A 13608-nucleotide genomic window follows, 5' to 3' on the forward strand; every position below is an offset into this window, starting at 1 on the left:
CCCGGGGGTAGGATCCAGGCATCAGTTTTGTTGTTGTTGTTGTTTAAAGCTCCCAGTTGATTCCAGTACGCAGCCACGGTTGTGAACCAGTAGCCTGGGAAGCTCAGTGTCTCTCAAAGTGGCGCGAACGGTTTAGCCTACTAATCAGAAGGCTGGCAGTTGGAATCGAGCCAGAGGCACCTTGGGAGAAAGTCCTGGCAGTCTACGTCCACAAGATTACAGCCACTGAAAACCCTATTGAGTGCAGTCCCACTCTGACACGCGTGGGGTCACCGAGCCAGAATCTACTCAGTGGCGACTGGTTTGGTTTGGTTTTGGTTAATCCGTCTCCGGGGGATCTTGTTAACAAATGGGATCTGATTCAGTCGGCGTGCGGAGGGGCTGAGATTGGGCCTTCTGACAAACTCCGGTGGTTCTGATGCTGCCGATCCAGGGACACACTAGGGTAGTAATAAGGCCTAGGATATATGCTTGCCGACTATGAACTTACGGTGTATCCAGCAGATTTGGGAATTGGGATGAGAAAGATAGGCTGTCTAATAGGCCAAAAAATATTATCCAGATACAGTTACATCCAGGGTCCTATGATTCTACATTTCTGGCCAGCTCCCAGGTGATCCCAGTGCTGATGGTCTTATGGACCACACTTTGAGTGAGGAGGCCCAGGCAAAGCCCAGTGACGTTCTCCCTTTGTTACAAAGTAGATTACCCAGAACTGCTTCCTGTAAGCATGGGCCTCCCTGGCACTTCTCTTTGGTTCCTCAACGTCCACTTCACCTCAGATTAGCAAGGTCAAGTTTACCTTATGACAGCTGGCAGTCTCTTTAATTCCTAACCCTGGTGTTCCAGCTCTTTTCCAGGCAGAAAAGAGCATCTCAGACTTGAATCAGTGACTCCTGGGCATAAAACAGCCACGCCTTATATTTGGCTAGCCCTCTTCCAGGCCACATGAGTGCGTTATAAGGCAGTGGTGCCCAGCACTGACCTGTGTGGACCAGGTAGAGACACTCTTACAGCACAGCTCTCCCATCCTGCTGGACCAGCTCACCGTTCACCCTCCAGCTCCCACACCACCTCCAGTGTCTGGGGTGCTGAGCTCTTGCGTAGTTAGTGTAGAACTGTGGTTTTCCAACTTTCTTCTAGCTTTGGAATTCTGAGAGACACAATCCTTGGTGGAAATGTCAATTCTACAACAGCAGGGATGCTTCCAGTAGAAGTGAAGGGGAGATTGGGGTTCAAATCCCTGGAGCTTGGGAAATGCAGTGTAGGGATCGCAGTGGAGCTGATGATGGGCTCACGTGTGCGTGGGTGCGCGTGTGTGCGTGTGCATGTGTTTAAGAGAAGTGTACAAATATTGGACATTTCTGTCAACGAGACGGTCTATAAACATCTAACGAAAAAGTAATCGAAAGGGACTGGAAGGTGAAAAAAGATGATAAATAAGGCTATATGGTAGGTCTCAAAATGGTAAAATTCAGTTAAAGAGGACAAGGAAAACCTAAAGAAAATTAAACCAAGGCCTCAGGAGTGAAGTGTAGTGGAACACGTTGAAAATTTTCTCACTCCTGAAACCTAACTTACATTTGGCACAGTTTCCTTCAGAGTCCTACCTCAGTCGGTTAGATTCCAAATAGTTTGTAGTGTTCTACCACAATGATAGCCCTACCTTATGACATGGAAAAGATGCAGTGTCGGGATTTTAATAAAGGTTACATCTGTAGTTTCTCATTGTTTTGTTCTATTTAGGTTTTGCTGAAAAGTACTCTATTCTCAATTGACCAATTAAGTGCCCACTCCTTGGAACCGTAGGTGTTTGTTTAGAGCAGTAGTAGAACCCTGTTACGTCAGCTAAGAAAGAAGGTCTTATTTTTTCTTCCAAACAGAACATGTGTGCTAAAAACAGAAGTTAAACACGGTTAGCAAGAGAGGGCTCACACAATATTGGTATAGGCCTGCTGAACCGTCTCAAAACCTTGTCAACTCATAGGGGCACTGCATAAAGAACACCTGTTGTGTCATTCATATTTCCACCTGTCAGATGGACATTCCCTTTGCCATCCTGGCATGGCCAGAATTGGACTTCCTGCCTTCTTCTCTGTTCCACCATCAGCATCTATGTCGTCAGAAGCCCCCATTTTCCTCTTGCTTAGTCTTTAAACCTGATGAATGTTAGTCCCTGCCTTCATCCACAGGCCCTTCCCTCTGAGGGTTTGTAGTCCTTAGGCTGAAGGAGACAGCTAATGTGACACACGCGTTAGAACCTCACAAACTTCATTTTTCAAGGCTTGACATCAATGAGAAAGTCTTGTCCTTTCCATACGAGAATGTCAGGCTTGGCCTCTCCAGGTCACAATTCACAGACTTCATTGTGAGGCTTTAAACATCTTCCTGTCTGTGAAATCGTTAGGATTCCAAGGCGTACGCTTAATAATTAAGTGAGTGAAATAAGCTTTCTGTAATTAGGATGAGTATTTCAGCCAGCCAAATTACTCCTGTGCTAAACGCGATGAAAATATGCCACCTGAAGTCTTTTGAAAGGTAATACCAGGAACTCACTTTCAGCATCCTGAGGCATGTTAAGAAGCTTAGAGTGACTTTCTAGCTGAGATAATGAGAGATACAGAATTCTGAGGGCTGCCTCCATGGCATCCCGCAGCCCTGACGAGAAAGTTATTAAGCTGGTGATTATCAGATCCACCTGCATTACAGTATGTTACAATCTTGTCATTTTACAGATGGATTATCAACTTTATTACAAGCAAGGAAAATAAATGTTCAAGAAGAAAAAAGGTTAGAACCATGATTTTTTCCAACACTGCAGTGGGTTGTAGGTCTCTGAAAACATGGAGACTGGAAAACTCATAAATGATTTGTGTTTGCAGTATCCAAAGTACATTAGTGAAATAATTATCAATTGTTAGTATAAAGTATTTATATGTACCTCACTGTAATGCATATAAACCAAAAAACCTGCCGCCATTGAGTTGATTCCAACTCGTAGCACCCTATAGGACAGAGTAGAACTGCCCCATAGGGTTTCCAAGGAGTGGGTGGTGGATTCGAACTGCTGACCTTTTGGTTAGCTGCCAAGCTCTTAACCAATGTGCAATCAGGGCCCCATAATACATATTTAAAAACAAACCCATTGCCATCAAGTTGATTCCAACTCATAGCGACCCTATAGGAGAGAGTAGAACTGCCCCATAGGGTTTCCAAGTAGCGCTTGGTGGATTTGAACTGGTGACCTTTTGGTAAGCAGCCATAGCTCTTAACTGCTATGCCAATACATATAGTGAGGTACATGTACAGCTCCATGTTTGCATATATATGCGTTCACCTGTGTGACAGCCACCCACATGAATACATAAACAACATCCAGCCTTACAGAAGGCTCTCTGGAAACCCTGGTGGCGTAGTGGTTCAGTGCTACGGCTGCTAACCAAAGGGTCAGCAGTTCGAATCCACCAGGCACTCTTTGGAAACTCTATGGGGCAGTTCTACTCTGTCCTATAGGGTTGGTATGAGTCGGAATCGATTTGACGGCACTGGGTTTGGTTTGGTTTGGTTTTAGAAGGCTCTCTAGTACCCTCTGCTGGTCCGACCCTACCCCTGTCACAAGGTAATTATTGTCCAGGATTGGCTCGAGGGCAACCAACAATAACAATAACAATAACAATTTCTGTCAGCATTAACGAATTGTTTTCCCTAACCATGAAAACGTATGTAAATGAATTTATACACTATGTATTCTTTTGTCTCTGGCTTCTTCTGCTTCACATTTATCCATGTTGGTGCGCATGTAGGTAGTTTGTCTTTTTTATTGCTTTGCAGAACCCCTCTGTATGAACACCATACCACAATATACTTAGCCATTCTTCTGTCCATGGACATTTGGGTTTGTTCCGATAAAAGTGTGACAGACATTCTTGTATGTGTCTTTTGATTGACATATGCACCCATTTTTCTTGGATAACTACCTAAGGGTGGGTTTGCTGGGTCCTAGGGTGAGCATAGATTGTTGAACTTGACATACAGCCAAACTGTTTTCCCAAGTCATTTTTTTAATTCACGAACAGGGTCTGTGCATCCAAGGTAACCACTATTGCATAGTCCAAATTGTGCCATTCGTTAATGGTTTATTAATATGAATTGATGTTTGAAAAGTATATTAACGCAGGCACAAAAACTTGGCCAGCCCAAGTGCTGGTAAGAATTAAAAGTGAAAGAAAGGCGAAAAATGCTTATAGCCTAGAATTTTGTTTTAAAAATTCAGCTTATAAAGATGGACATTAAACAATTGGAACTATAATAAATTCTGTCACTGGTGAATTACTCTTTAATGCAGAGTGTTGGGAAGAAATGTTTAGAGATTAAAATTAATTAACGGTGATTTAGAAAAGTGTGTTAAGAAACTAGTTTGCCTTGGTCACACAAGAAGGCATTGTTCAAAGCAGATACATGACAAAGATCGTGATTTGAGCTAAACATATTTTTCTGTTGAATAAGTGAAGTTTATTCCACCTACGCCTGGTAAAAATAACATCTTGATGTCCCAGGCCCCATGCAATTATTTTTCTATCCATTTTTATTTTTCTCTCATAAAGCTATATAGAGGTTTTTTGTTGTTGTTGTTTTGTTTTTTTCTTCATGTGGCCCAGAGAATTTTGTACTTGCTTTTATTTTATTTTTTTATTTTACTATAATTTGCCTGCCTCCAATTTGTAAGTTATTTTGGAAGGAAGAAGATGTCTCTTTGTTTACAAGGAATTGAAAACCACAGAGCACTCAATTTTCTGTATAGTGACACAGGGAAATAGGAAACCTCACACGGAGGCCTCATGTCATTTGTTTCTGAGTCTAAAATAAGATGTGGTTTTTCTTTTTCTGTTTCAGTTATCTCAGGGATCTCCAGAACCGATTGAGCCCAACTTTTTTACAGCAGATTGCCATTTATTACATCATTCATCAGGTGGAAATGGCCTGTCCCTAAATGACCCAACAGGTAATGGCCATCACCGTGGGAAATTGGGCTTTCGGATAGAAATACATTGTTTGGATCAACAGCTATCCCTAATAGATGGTCTTCAATTTAAAAGAAAAATAGGTCTTATTTTCATTATCTCTGGCAATAGTGGAAGGAGCATCTGATAAGAATCTAGAAATTCTCCTGAGATTCATCTTACCAAGTTGTGGCAGCTTCCTTGATCATTTATTAACACCATAAATAAACAGCAGAAACTGTGTGGGTGAATTATATTTCCTTTTATTCCTTCCTGCTTATCTGATGATGGGAAATCAAATGCTCAAAAGCATCCAGTGAGAGAAAAAGTAGAAACAAAGAGTTTGAACACTTACAATGGAGAAAATTTGACACTCACTTGAAGGATTCACATCAGACAGATACCCGTCCGTCCGTCCGTTCCTCCGTCCGCCCGCCCACGCACCCATCCATTTATTTTTGCAGACATTTCACTTAGGGAGGTGGTATAACATAGGGATTAATGGGACAAGTTTTGGAAACCTGAATGCCTAGGTTAAAATCTTGGCTAAAACATTTAGTAACTGACCTTGCGCTGGTTATCTAACCTCTCTGAACCCCAGTTTCCTTGCCTGTAAAATGGGGCTAAATATAAAAAAAAACTGCCTTATAGGGTTACATTGAGGATTAGCGAAAAGATATAAAAAAGTACTTAGCCATTAGTAGGGGTTCAGTATAGTTTGATTCTTATTTGACCATACTTGAGCTCTAAGAAGAGGTTTGCAAGCTACTGTGAGGTTTCGGAGTTCCTGAACTATTTTCGAATCTCTGTGAACTATGGTTACATCACTCAGTGGAGTGGACGGAAGTGAAGCTTTTATGGTTAAGGGAAGACATATCTCCTCAGCCTGGAAAAGCAGTCACTCTTGTGGTTGCTTTTGTTGTTGCTTAATTTAGGCCAATCATTTTATTTATTATCAAACTTTCGCTAAGTCTAGGGCTCCTGGGATAAAGCAAACCTATGTAGGCAGAATTGCTTTTAAAATGGTCTCTGAGAAATCCGTAAGTTTGAGATGAAAAGTGGTCAAAAGTCATTTGCTTTCAAATGCATCTCCCAGGGCAAGTGAATGAGTCCTCAGGCCAAACTTCTCCTTACAGAGCAGCTCCCATGAAGTGAAGACCTCTGAGGCAAGGCTCTCAGAGGTCTGGTAGTGAGGTGACACACTCCTCCCAGGGCAGCCGGATGCCCCACCTCCAGACTGACCAAGCTGGCCCTTGTCACAGCCGGAGGGGCAAAAGCAAAGAAAGCAGAGACTGCCTGCCCTGTGGGAAACACCTGGAAGCTTGGCTTTAATGAGGAGCTGCCATTATTTACATTTTCATGTCTTCCCCTCAACCTTCACCCCATTCTCTTTTCTCTAACCAAAGTGGCAGGGGAACCCCTAGGCCTCCACACGAGTCAGTGTGGACTGGTTTGAGTGGAAGCTGGTCAGCATGGCTTTGGGCAAGCTGGTGTGGGTTAAGGTGCTGGTATACTATACTTACACCAACCATTGAAAAAAGTCTCGTCTTTTGGCATTAAATGTAGTTCTCTCCAGGCAGGCATACGAAAGGGTCAGATCTTGTCTTTCGCTTCTACTTTTGCCTGCCTCTCAGAGTGTATTTTCTTTCTAGCACATATTTACCGTTTTTGCCTTGTGGACGAGGGAGCGTGTCTTCATCAGAAAAGTCACCCAGCAGGCAGTTGTGTTTGGAATTCTTGCCCATCTGCCCCCAACACACGCACACACAGATATGACCCTAACTTACTTAATTAGTAATTTATACCATGAGCAATGCCCCTAAATCTGTGTGTATTATTTTGTGACGGCCACCCAAAAAAGTAAACAATGATTAAAGCAAGAGAAGTAAAGAGTTTGAATATCCAAAGCCAAAATAATTTGGAATCTGCTTGTAAGGACTCATCTTCATCATTTAGAAACTGACCTGTTTTCACTGCAGCTGAGGCATAATTGCTTAAGGAAATGTGAACCAAATGTCAGACTTTCCGTAATTTATCCATTTCAGGTCTATCCACCAGCTTGGACATGGAGGAGGGAATAACATATGAACAGATGCAGGTAAGGTTTCTGCAGAGCCTCTGCACAATTGTATTTTGTTGCTTTGAGTTCACTACTGACCTAATTTTCTTTGTCTTCCAATTTAGACTGTGATTGAAGAAGTCCTAGAGGAAAGTGGCTATTACAATTTTACTTCTAACAGGTGAGACCCAGAGCTTGCTTTCAGATGTGAAGTTTGAATTTAGATAATCAGATGTTAGATTTCTCCATGCTTGATTCTGGGAACCCTGGTGGTGTAGTGATTAAAAGCTACAACTGCTAACCAAAAAGTCGGCACTTGGAATCCATCAGGTGCTCCTTGGAAACTCTTTGGGGCAGTTCTACTCTGTTCTATACGGTCGCTATGAGTAGGGATTGACTTCCTGGCAATGGGTTTTTTGGTTTTATCCTTGGTTCCAGGATTTTTTTTTTTTCCTTTTTTTCCAACTTTTATTTTAAATAATTTTAAAAAATATATGTGCTTAGACTAGATGCAAACATGCATAGGGTATGTGTCCCAGCTTTTGTGTGGACACAGCTGCCCTCTGTTGAAGCAGAAAGAGTGATCACTCAGTAGTAATTTAGTCTCACAAAATTAAATGAAAATTAACCTCCAATTTTTTTTTAAACATTTGTACTATTTTAGAAAAGCTGGAAACTCAGGTTTCCATCACTGAAATCTATCCATTATTTTTATGGACTCTTAGGGAGGAAGAGAAAAGAAAGATGTGACCAGACAAAGAAACATTTCTGGGGAATTTGAAAATCTGGCTGTGGGAATGGAACTTTGCTGTTACATGTTGCCACTTGCTTACTTACCCTAAGTGAGAAGCCTCCGTTTACGGGGGCTGTATATTATCCTACAATATAACCACTATTGACGTTCTGAAAATAGACTCTGTTTTATCAATTTCACCCAACTTTGGGTTCTTGTAATTATTACTGAGGATGTAATTCAATACAGGGTTCGTTATCAAGCAAGTTAAAAGGAGCCCTGGTGTCACAGTGATTAAGCGTGCGGCTGCTAAGGAAAGGTCGGTGGTTTGAACCCACCAGCCACTCCGAAGGACAAGAGACCTGTCTGCTCCTGGAAGGATTACAGTCTAGGAAACCCTATGGGGCAGTTCTACTCTGTCTCACAGAGTCTGAGTCAGAATCGACTCGATGGCACACACAACAACATCAAGCAGGTTATCACTGAGGGCAACTGGAGCTTGATCCCACTTGGGAAATCTGAGAGAGAGCCCGTGTAACACATGTACCTCAGGGTTCTCCCACTCAAGGGGAGAGGGGACTGCAATATTTATCCTCCAGTTCCTATCAGTCACTGTTTGAGGCCTACCCTCAGGATGCGTTGATTTCCTGGTGTTCCTGGCCTGCTGCAAGACTGGACAAAGCACACTCTAGAGGCCAGAGAAAGTCCTCAGGAAAAGAAATGCAGGTGCTGGCAGTTGGATGTCAGGCCAGTATACTTTGAAGTAGTAAAGGTGAAGGGATATGGGCACCAACAGTGTCCACCACACGCAAGTTGACTTTTCCAAGGGTCCCACACATAACTGAATCATCAGACTGATCTTAAGCATCCATACACCCAGGTCTCCTGTATGGCTCAGAGTTGTCTTAGGAAGCTTACGCCTCTGGACTACGTTAGCCTTGTATGCCTGGAGGAGCTGCCTCTCCGTCCAATGAGCAAAGCTATCCCATGACCATTACGTAAATGACTCTGGAGGCCTTCCCCCAAAAATAACTAGTAGCCATGGTAAAAGAAAGCGGTCTCAAGAGCAGCCTGCTACAGTTATTATATGGAAATTAGATTATTTTTTGAGGTTAGTTCAGTGTTTCTTAAAACAATTTTTCTTCTCCTGTTTTAACAGATTGTTCTTCTGAACCACACATGAAATTATTCAACTGCTTGCTCTTTGGGCATGATAATGTATTTCCAGAATACTACCTTTGTAAATTGAGTTCTGTTGTAGTTTGTAACTGCAGAGAAATGATGAGTAATTTTCATTTTCCAAAGATACATCATTAATAGAAATTACCATCTCACACAACCACTCCCCTCCCACCATCCTATCAGGGATTTTGAATTTTAATTTTTCACTCAAGGGCTGCATATATCCAGCCTTCCATGGATAATGTGAATGTCTACGTTCTTGACTCTCAGCATCTTATTATTTCAAGTTCCCTTGGCTTGTAGTGGGAGCAGAGATCATTCTTGTCATTTTATCGGCATTTCCTCAGAGACTCAGATTCATGGATAATGAATGCATTCAGATTTTTGCTGGAAATCAAGTAAATACCAATGGAGAACCAAAAAAACAAAAACCAAACCCATTACCGTCGAGTCAATTCTGACTCATAGTGACCCTGTAGGACGGAGTAAAACTACTCCATGGAGTTTCCAAGGAGTGTCTGATGGACTCGAACTGCTGACCTTTTGGTTAGCAGCCATAGTACTTAACCACTATGCCACCAGGGTTTCCATTTATACAAAAAACTTAGGAGAGGTATACAAGAGCTCTTCCCTCCCCCCCTTAAAAAAAATTATTATTTCAGTCATTCTTTTTAATTTATGGTTATCCTTTTCAAGTTCCACCATCATTAAATAAATTTTTAAAAAGCCAAATATTACTTCTATTACCAAAGATGTAATTCCTTTACTAAAAGACATTGTAAATGTTTTTATTATGATCTACGGATAACCAGATGCATAATAAAGAAGGTACAAAATTGTTCACAGTTATATTTGGAATTGTGAATAGATTTTGAAGGAATAATTTAAATAGTCAGATTTCAGCAATTTAAGTTGGGTATGACCTTTAATTGTCTTAAAATGCTCCAAATTAAAATGAATCACCCATTTAAAAATCCACAAACCCATGATATTAGCTTCTAATAGCAGTGATAGTATGTATCTTGGGAGAAAAGACTCTTCACAGTTTGCCACTAAAAATAACCGTTGACTTTCCCTAAAACCATTACTTGTTTTCTGTTGTTCCAAGTTAATGCCCAAGAAATGAGTCAGGTCAGGCTTAGAAGCACTTAATAGTCCAAAAACTGGAAATACCTAACTACAAATAAAACTCAGATCAGCCGTTATGGTCATGATTTTTCTGTAGTCAAAAGACTGAGATTGCTGGATGTCACAGAACATGAAAGGTAGTATTTAGAATCAAGAGTGTATTTCTTCTAATAGGTTTCATGGAATGACCAATGTTATCAGAGATGTTAATAGATTTCACTGGAAAAAAATGTTTTTTTTTTTTGGAGTTGGAAAATGCCAAATGTACAATTTTTTATTTTTGGAGACTCCCAACACACATTAGCATATTAGGACTCAGATGTTTTATGAGAAAGAAATCTGTTGATCTTTGTTTACTGCAGGGCTTTGCCGTCTTTTCCATGGAACACCAGTTGAGAAAGGCTGCCCTAGCTACGTGGTTAGAAGTAGGAAACGTTTTAACTCCCGCCAGGGTCAGATCTGTTGTCGTTCCCATGGTCTCCACCATCATCCTAATTGTCATTGGCATCATCGTTGCAAGACCTTGTTAAGTGACCTTGATCACTTAACATGCACAGAGAATTCCACACATAATTCCTGTATTTTGCAAGTTGACCACCTAAGACTGTCGGTCCAAACCTATTCACACATCTGCACAGCTTCCAGACAGCAACTAAAGCAGTGATCCAGGATGTGGCACATTTTCAGCTTAGAACATGTGGTATATGTTTCGTAAGGGAAGAGCCTAGAGAGGCGCCATTTTCACATGGAAAGTCTTAGGATAACACTATCATCTAGCTATTATCTCTTTTGGGGGAAGATTTCTGGAACTGCTCAAATAATGGGGGAGACTGCTTTGACAGTTGGTTAGGTGAAAGTCTCACACGTAAAATGCCACATTAGAGAAGAAACTGGGGACAGAAACAGAAATAACAGCAAAGACCCCCCCACCAAAATGGGGGAGTCTTTATTTCTGGGATTCTGGAGAAAGGAGGTAGGGCTGGGGCTGAGAGGAGGAAAGTAATGTAAAGAAAATGAAAGAAGATCAAACAGATCTGGCCAGCTTCCTAAGAGTTCCCAAAGCAGGCTTTATTCTTGATCATTTGCAGGGTTGATTGGGGCTGCCATGAGTCATGATGGACATGACAGCCAACTGGTTTGGTTTTGGTTTACGGTTAGTAATTATATTTTATGTGCATAAACATTTAGCTGCCTGTTTTACCAGGATACAGCCTAGCATGCCTTCATTTTAGCATTGCCATTTGTGGGAGTAACATTGTTTGAGCTCTGAGTGAACAAAGGATGGGCATATCTTTTTGAATATACTTGGTATACACATTAGTATTTTTTTCATTATGTGGAAATATATGTTGATAGGTAACAACATACAAGATAAAAAGAAATCTAAATTAAATCAACTTGCACAGTTTTATTTCCCCAACTGAGTGCCATTGTTGTGTGCCGTTGAGTCAATTTCTACTCATAACGACCCCATGTGGCAATAGAGTTGCCCCATAGGGTTTCCCAGGCTGTAATTTTTATGGGAGCAAATCTCCAGGTCTTTTCTCCTGCAGAGCCACTGGTGGGTTCCAAAGCCGACCTTTCAGTTAGCAGCCGATCGCTTAACCATTGTACCACCAATAATGACAATATAAAATAGATCTTTTAATGTACACAGGCATTTAAATATGCAGGCTACTTTGAATGGGTATTTCTTTTCTCATCATAAAGGGGTATCAGTTTCTGCTGAGTTGATAATTTGAGAAAAAACCTGTTGTCACTGAACTTCAGTAAAGGCAGCTTCCTAAACATGTCCCATTATATTTAAAAGCATTTTTTTCATTCATCGTGATTCATTTACTTACTCGTACGCCTGAGCTACAGCTTTTGAAATTGAATGCGCAGACTAAAATATTTCAACAGCAGGGAACTTTTTCTGCTTCTGAATCCTCTAGGTATCACTCCTATCCATGGGGGACCAAGAATCACCCAGGCAAAAGGTGAAGACCCTGCATTTGAATGGACTTGGTTTTCCCCAGTGAAGCTCAAGCCGTGGACTTCAGCCGCTACGGCAGGATGTCCAAAGGGTCAGGCGCTGCTAGAAGGGTGTGGAAGAGGGAATACCAAGATGCTGTGGCGCCTGCAGGACCTCCTTCTGGATTTCTGATGTGCTGGGCTTTTTGACAGCTGCAGCGTCTGGGGGCTCCATTCCCATGACAGGGCTCTCGGCGTGCTCCTGGGAGAAAATGCTGCAGATTTCTTCTCTGGGAGGCAAACTCGCTCCTCACAGAACTTTCTTGCAAGTTAAAAAAAAAAAAAAGGAAAAACCTGTCATATTTTCAGAAGAATATTTTCTACTCAGGATTTCTGAAACTATGTTTAAAAGCATCTAGCCTCCTTTGTATCAAAAATAGTTTTAGGTAAAGGAAATTAAAGAACCCAGAGTAATATATTGGGTGATTCACTGTATCCCCAATTTTTTTTTTTAATGTTAAAAAAAAAATATGCAATTGATTTTTTTTTCTTCTTTATAAATGAAAGGATTGGCTCTGTCTTAACCACTTGGGTGCTAGTGGTCTTGAACTGTGATACAGTGTAGACAGTATTTGTAACCTTGCACAGCCTCTGGGAATAACTGTCAAATTGTCAGATTTAAGTTAGGCTAATAGGAATATATTGATAGTGTGTGTATATGTACCTATATATATATATATACACGTTGGGGAGGGAGGTTTTGATCAGACCACGGCTTTGCTGCTACTCAAACGTGTAGTGTTTATAGAGCACTTTGAAGAGTTCGTGGAATCCGTGAAAGAGATGCAATATTCCCGATCCTAAGTCCCTCCTTACTAAGGTTACCTACGTTGTTTGAAAATTTTTATTGTTTAGGAATTTGAAATGAAAAGAAGTTATGGAATAGATAGAGGTTCCTTCTTTATTCATTGAAATCGCCCCAAGAAAGGGAAGTCAGAATGCCAAGCAGTGTCCCATGACGATGGAGGGAGAATTTATGATGATATTTGCTAGGTGCTTATTAGGCTAAAATTTCTTTCTTCATCTGGCTTCTGGAGTAATGTCAGGAACTGCCCTCACTGCCAAATCAGACTAGATTTCTAGCGACTTAAAGAACAGTTGGTCTTCTAAATAGTTGATAATCTGGAAGCTGAGGTTATGCCTTCAATGTACTTTTCACTGGATTTCATTAGCCTTATTTACACTGATATATTTTTAGCATGATTGGCATAGAATCTATCTCAATATATTTACAGTGGTTGAAACACCACTTTTAATATAGTAGGAAAAATCTCTAAATGAAAACCTTTAGCTATTTTTAATATTGGTATGTTTATCAAATCCCCTTTAATCTTGCACTAATGCCTTTGAAGATTACCAATGAATTTTTCTTTGTCTTTAAACCAAATTATTACAAATCCACTGTAGTACACTAATAATAGTTGCAAATATAAAAAAATATAGCAATGAAAAACTTGAAATTCTGCTTTCAAACCAATGCCCGTTCCATCCAG

The 13608-nt window shown here is 40.9% G+C and overlaps 1 protein-coding gene across 11 annotated transcripts in view; it reads left to right on the plus strand.

The window, feature by feature from the left end:
* The window catches only part of NEK10 (NIMA related kinase 10), a 243915-nt gene extending 230576 nt beyond the window's left edge, over positions 1-13339 (plus strand). For 10 of the 11 annotated variants that reach the window (XM_049870764.1, XM_049870748.1, XM_049870753.1 and 7 more), the window contains 4 exons: positions 4894-5002; positions 7046-7098; positions 7185-7240; positions 12037-13339. In XM_049870764.1, the coding sequence (XP_049726721.1) occupies positions 4894-5002; positions 7046-7098; positions 7185-7240; positions 12037-12085 (267 nt within the window). In that variant the 3' untranslated portion in view covers positions 12086-13339. Of the gene's footprint in view, positions 1-4893; positions 5003-7045; positions 7099-7184; positions 7244-12036 lie in introns of those variants that run through there. The other variant, XM_049870756.1, reaches the window with a different exon arrangement.
* The last annotated feature ends 269 nt before the right edge of the window (positions 13340-13608 follow it).

Source organism: Elephas maximus, chromosome 27 (genome assembly GCF_024166365.1).
Source record: "Elephas maximus indicus isolate mEleMax1 chromosome 27, mEleMax1 primary haplotype, whole genome shotgun sequence".
Classification (NCBI taxonomy): Eukaryota; Metazoa; Chordata; class Mammalia; order Proboscidea; family Elephantidae; genus Elephas; species Elephas maximus.